The 6,631-nt window shown below is 41.0% G+C and overlaps 1 protein-coding gene across 1 annotated transcript in view; it reads left to right on the top strand.

The window, feature by feature from the left end:
• The window catches only part of DIAPH1 (diaphanous related formin 1), a 1,645,861-nt gene that overhangs the window by 920,077 nt on the left and 719,153 nt on the right, over positions 1-6,631 (top strand). Inside the window, exon 14 of the mRNA XM_069654133.1 lies at positions 1,454-1,518. Within this exon, the coding sequence (XP_069510234.1) occupies positions 1,454-1,518 (65 nt within the window). The remainder of the gene's footprint in view (positions 1-1,453; positions 1,519-6,631) is intronic.

Raw genomic sequence — 6,631 nt, forward strand, 5'->3', positions numbered from 1 at the left:
CATAGCATCGTCTGTTCAACCAGGGTAGCGGGCACAGCAGTGTGTGATCACAAGGTCGGCATCGCAGGTGACATGGACATTCATGGAGTGATACCGCTTCCTTTTGTGGTATACCTCTTCGAATGCCTGGAGGGAGACCAATGCCACATGGGTGCAGTCCTGAGTGGCAGTTACGTTGGCCAGGTGGGCTGCTGTATAAAAACATGCCTTCATGGCATTTATCTGTGCCGGGGTGGTGGCCAAGGAGATGCACCGAGAGGCATGGCGCAAGAGTGCTTCCAGCAGAAGCACATATGAAAATGTGAAAAGTGACATGCCATGCAGCATGCCCAGTTTGCTGGCAGGTGCCAGTTGCACGGAAATGTAGGACCGACGCAAGCTCCAGCAGCGGGGATAAGGCAGTTTTTTTGTAAATGCTGTTCTGGCATGTCGTCGTGGATCAGGGAGATTAGCTCTACAATGGTCTCCCTGTTCAGTCAGTACATGGTAATCAGCTGGATGTCAATTAATGTCCAGGATGAGAGCGTGACCTGGCGAATGTGCCCTTGTCTTGCATGGTGTCTCCTCCTCTTCTCTGCTGTGTGCTGCTGATCCTGCCTCTGCAGCTCATTGTGGAGCAGGAGGACCTGCATATCCCAGTTTGCGACAGCTAGTGGCAGCATGGTGTTGGAAAGTGTGTTTGGGTCAGGTGCGGGATATTTGTAGTCTTCCCTTCACTTGTATGCATTTACATAGGCTTGTGATACGGCGCAAATACCATTTTCACTCTTGGCAGTTATTCTGCCGGTGGAATCGGTGCTGGGGCTAATTCCACCAGATGTTGACAGTCATTTAGCCGGCAGAATTAGCGCCAACTGTTTATTCGATTGTGCAGTAAAAGTGGAGTCAATTCTGGTACTGCCACTTTTAACGTATAGTGCCAAACTCACGATGAGCCCGTAATTCCCTTGAAGGAGCAACAGAAAAGGAAGGTAGAAAAGCCACAATACTAACACCAACAATCCCAAGTGCTTAGATAACCATTTGGTGTCAATAGGAATAGAGGAAATGAAAACACTGGAGAAGACAAACCTAGGATGTTAGCAGCCCCATTGCAGCCAGAAGTAAGAAATAAACCACTGTTTTCACATCGCCAAAGACGAGATCTGCTACACCCACAGAAGATTAGAAAATTGTTGGTGATGGCTTTGGGTAGTATTGATAGAGCAGCTGATTTCAGGAGGAGTGCTGAGTTTTAGTTGGAATTTTGAAGTCAGATTTCAAATTTCTGGAAACTTCTCTAGACCACATTCTATGGCACAATTTGATTGACAATCCCAAAAGCTGGGGAAACTTGATTGTGAGTTTAATCTGTCGGAAATAAAATTATTAGAATGTATGTTCAGATTCTTCACTGCTTTAGATGAATGTGATGTACCATTGCCTCCTACAGTACGATTCATTTTTCTTGTAGATAATTTGATAGATAAAAGAAAGGTGGAGCAAAGTGAAACTAAGGCAAAAGACCTAGAGAAAAAGGTAATTTTGTTAATTCTCATACTGTCAAAGCATTTTTCGGATTGGTCGATAGTATACTGTATTTTTTGTCTTTGTTTTGAATTAATTTTAAATTGCACTTTAACAGCATGAATAATGAGTATGTGGGAATCGATAGACAGTTAAAAAGATAAATTACCTATTTGCATCTGGAGAAACATTTTTCATACCAAAATCTGCTAAGAAAAGAGTGATTGTATATCTTCCTCTGAGGAACGCAAACATGTTGTCTGTACTAATTAAAAGCTCAGAATGTCCGATTCCTTAATATCACTTTCAACATGATTTTGTCTTACAAAGTCAGAACTCTTTCAAGCATGCATCACAGTGAGTTTGTGTATTATCACTGTGATGTAGATGATGGTATCCCCTTCAAGCCACTGCTTTCATTTTACCACCGGATGTGTCACCATGGCAGGTATGGAGCTGACCCAATAGAACACAACAGAGGCATATGGGGAGGGGCGCTGCGAAAATAACTCGCACCGCCTGAAATCTAAAGGCAGACTTGTGCGTTAAAAAGTGCATCTTTTTCATAATGGTACTACTTCATGCCCTGGATCATTTAAGAGAGGTTAATATTTCATAGGCGTCCCCAGGTGAACAACATGTTCATGGTGTCCGGGCAAAGTTTCGACACACAAGTTTTGAATTTTTTTTTAAAATAGTAAAGTTTTATTTTAATTTGATATAGTTAAATGGGTGTTTAAATAAAAAAAAACGGTGATTTGGGAATTCAAAACTTTTTTTTCGACACTTTTGTGTCGGAACTTTCACCAGTCGAAACAGTCACTATGAACCTATGTTCATATTGTTCCGCATTATGCACAGGATTTATAAATGAGAGCTTGAATTGTCTTTTCCCAACCAATTTCGAAATCTGTTACTAATTTCTCTTTGAAATCTTGGTGGCATTCAAATATTGCTCAAAAGTGTAACTTGGGAGTCCTGAGGAAGAAGCGCGAAACACGTTTTGGCTCATTTTCTTGTAACACGGTTCCAATTCATAGTGTTTCTGTTTGGACTGATTAATTTTGTTTTACATATTACAGTTAGTATTCTGGTACTTTATAGACCCCCTATGTTGACACCACACTATGAGGAACAATATATAGCATACCTTGGGGCTGTCTCTAAACCTCTTTCATCTTTTGTGATACTTGGAGACTTTAATTTATGGGCAAATAATCCTTTGGATTAAGCTGCCTCCTCATTGCTAAACTTTGAGGTTCTTGCGTTTAAACAACATGTAAAAACAGATACACCTAGTGGGGATAAGGGGTAATATCCTGGATTGGATTGTGACAAAAAAAAACAGGTAATCTCACCCATCGATATACAAGGCTGTATTTGGTCAGACCATTTCTTTCTGTGTGTTATGACCTCCAACTCGTATGTCTCCCTATTACAGATAGTTTTCTGTGTATAAAACAGACCTTGTCTAGAAATACCCAGAAAGTTAAACGTGTGGCGTTTGAACTACTGGTCATCCCTCATTTAACAAGTTTTAAGGACAACATACTTCTCGAGGATTTTATTTGTTACTTTCAGACTGCTACCAATGATGCTTTTAACACTTTGTCACCATTTCGTGGCATTTTCCGTAAGAAAACTAAACAAAATAATAAGTTTATTGTGATTTAGAACTAGAACTTTACACAAAATTAAACCAAATACATTTACAAATACTAATACAAGAATAAATAAATACAGGTCTTACATGCAACGATTCTCACGTAAACATAGTTAGTACAAAATTCACAAATTCGCAAATTCATAAATGCATAGATTCATAAATAAATTCATACATTCATGCAAAAGTAAGTAAAATCCATATGATCCACCTATCTCTCTAACACCAGGGGATTAGTTAGTCCTGTAGAAACTGGTACTGCAGGCACAATGACAAAATGCCCTGACTGGCAGTTCTTCTTTCTTAATTCTAGCGGCCTTACCATATAACGCTTCCAATCCAAGAGCAATAGGAAATATCACATATTAGTGAAAGGCCCAGGGGGCCAGAGTACTACCACTTCAAGTCCCATTCTAAGACTGACATCTCGCCAATAATATGATGTATTACCTCAAACAAAATTGTACCCCACCATATCCAAAGGTGTCCAAGAATGGACCCCTCATTCACTCAAAGGTTTAACATGCAGCCACACACAATGTAAGGCAATTTACATAGACGTGGTATCTGCATTTAAGCAGTAATCCCAAAAGGAGTCTGCTACAATTCCCTCGTATCTTTGCACAAAACCACCCAAATTGCACATATGCAAAGATCGCAGTTTAGTACACTGTGGGAGCATATGCCTCGCCAATTCCAGTTTGCCTTTTACAACACATATGCAGCAATAACTGTTATCAACAGCTAGATGTAATCGTGGTCCCGTAACTGACCGGACCAGCAATTGATTTGTACGTAACTTCAGCAGAAAAAGCCTTCTGGCCGGGTCGGAGCAGAGAAGCAGGGAAGATTGAGTTTTCCTGTATCAGTGAGCCACATGCGATACTGCTTCATACCCCTTTAATGTCGAGAGATGATTGTAATTTCTGCACCAATCCCATTTGTTAAATTGTTTCTCGAAAGATTTTTTCAAGTAGCTATAAGGCGTATTTCTGTTGACGTCAGGAGTCCAACTAATCTCTGTGAAGTGGGTCTAATTTAGAGACTTGTAGTTGGCACCCCTGAGTACCCTCTCTTCATCGTAGTACTGCCCTATGGCTGCCAGCAATTTACAAACTGGGCCAGATCAAGATTTTAAGTAAAAGCACCCCCTTGCCCGGAGCACCATGCCCCTTACGGATGTTAAACCCTGCTCTAAGTGAAGATATTCCATTGACCAGGAGGGTCCCAGGCTCAAAATTGATCGCCAGAAGTGTCCCTCCAGCCTATTTTGCCAGGAAAGGTCCTGGATAGCTAATGCTCCAAGGTCGTACAGGATAGAGGGAACAAAACATTGCTTATAAAGCATGATAGTCCCCAATATACTACATCCTGCATGTCCTCTGGCAAACCTGAATGCTTGTAGAGTAAGATACTTTGCTCTTCTTATTTTGTAGTTGATTATAATATTATAGTCGTCCCCGGCATCGATCTCGGAGCCCAGATAGGAGTAGGACGGGATATAATCTATTGTACCAATTAAGTTATCCACCCTAGTCCTGTGGACCTTATTCCTGGAAACCAGTATTACACTGGTTTTCTCCAGGTTAATGGTCAGGCCTAGTTGGCAGGCATAGGTGGACAACTGATTGAGCATGTTCTTCGTGCCTGTATAGGTTCGATCAAACGGGACCAAGTCGTCCGCATACAACATGCCCACCACCGGTAGGTCCCCTATCCTCGGGGGCGGAGGGAGGGGGACAATTGGCTTTTGCAAACAGACGGGGGAGAAGGACCGCTTATATATAGGTTGTACAACATAGGGGCAGCCACGCACCCTTGTTTAACACCCATATTTCAAAATCATTGCTTTACATCTGAGGTTTTGCAGCCAGGAAAGTTAAACGTATGGCTGAACGCAGCTGGAGAAAACATGCTTCCGACTTTACTCTAATGCTCTATAAGGCTGCAGCAAAAAGCTTTAAGGTGACCATTTCTAAAGCCAAGGAGACTAAATTGAATGAGCATATTAATGCCGCCAAATCCAATTCAAGAGTTGTTTTCTATTCTACATGAACTAAAAGTAACACCGGCTGAAGTGCATCCAACAAATCCATGATGGATTTATACAGAAAATAGCTTGGCACCAATCGTGTATGACAGAACGTGTAAAAAGGTAAATAAAGGCATAAACTGAGACAACCTGCTGCCTTTCTACAGCAACATTAGATTATTGTACATTTTTCTTTTTTAAGCAGTTATCAGATACTGCTATACTAAATATTGTTCATGAGATGAAACCGACACCTTGTAAAGGTGATATTTTTCCAGCATCTTTCTTTAAGGAGTACTTGACCTCATTTGTTCCTTGGATCACCAGTTTCATCAATAGTTTCTTCCTGGAGGTTGTTCCTGAATGCTTCAAGGAGGCATGAATATCCCCTTTTCTACAAAAGTAGAATCTTGACCCCAGTGACCATGCCAACTACAGGCCTATAACGAATGTTATTTATATATTGAAAATCCTTGACAAAGTTGCTTGCCACCAATATCAGGATTTTGTAGAATGACGAGGAATTCTTGCTTTAGGACAATCGGGCTTTCCGAAGAAACGTGATACCGAGACAAAGCTTTTAGATTTAAAATCCAACACAGTCAAAATGATTGATAGAGGTGGCATAACACTACTTTTACTTCTAGAACTCACGCTTTTGATTTGGTCAATCATGAGCTGTTGGCAGACAGATTGGTCAGGATTGGAAAATGCTCAAATGGTGTTGCCAATTGGTACAAATAATTTCTCGGTCCAAGGTTGGCAAACGTTGTCAGGGACGATGCTCAGTCACAGCTGGATTCTCTCAAGTCTGCCTTTCACTGTTACTGTTCAATGTTTATTCAAGGCCATTATGTGATCTCTTGGATGCTCTTGGTGTGCAATTCGCTAAATAAGTGGATGACACCCAGATCATCCTGAAGTTGTCTGGGTCATATACTAAAGACCTAGATAGGGTGAATTAGGTTTTTGGTGCCATTCAATCATGATAAAAAATAACTGAGATTCTTATTCTTGGAACTGGCACTAAATTGAAAAAACTGGATCGTCAATAATAGGAGCTTTACGATTGCAGGTAACATTATTCATGTCTCTGAGTTTGTAAAAACACTTGGAGTGTATCTAGATTCCAAGCTAACTTTCAAGAAACTTGTATCTCATTTAAGCTCTTCCTGTTCTTACATGACACACTTGTGGCAAATTCGCACTTTACATTCTGAAAGAAATAGGGCTCTGGTTGCGGAAGCAACCATAAACACAAAATTGGACTGTTGTAACAGCCTCTTAGTAGGTACTACCCAGGCAAATATGAAAAGGCTACAAGCCACCCAAAATGCAGCAGTCGGTACGGTCTGTGGAATGGATTGACGGTCCCACGTATGTATGGCTCGTTTGAAATTGCTTTGGCTTCCAGTCAACCAGAGAATTCA

This window comes from Ambystoma mexicanum, chromosome 3q, assembly GCF_040938575.1.
Source record: "Ambystoma mexicanum isolate Mex_15411 chromosome 3q, UKY_AmexF1_1, whole genome shotgun sequence".
NCBI classification, from domain to species: domain Eukaryota; kingdom Metazoa; phylum Chordata; class Amphibia; order Caudata; family Ambystomatidae; genus Ambystoma; species Ambystoma mexicanum.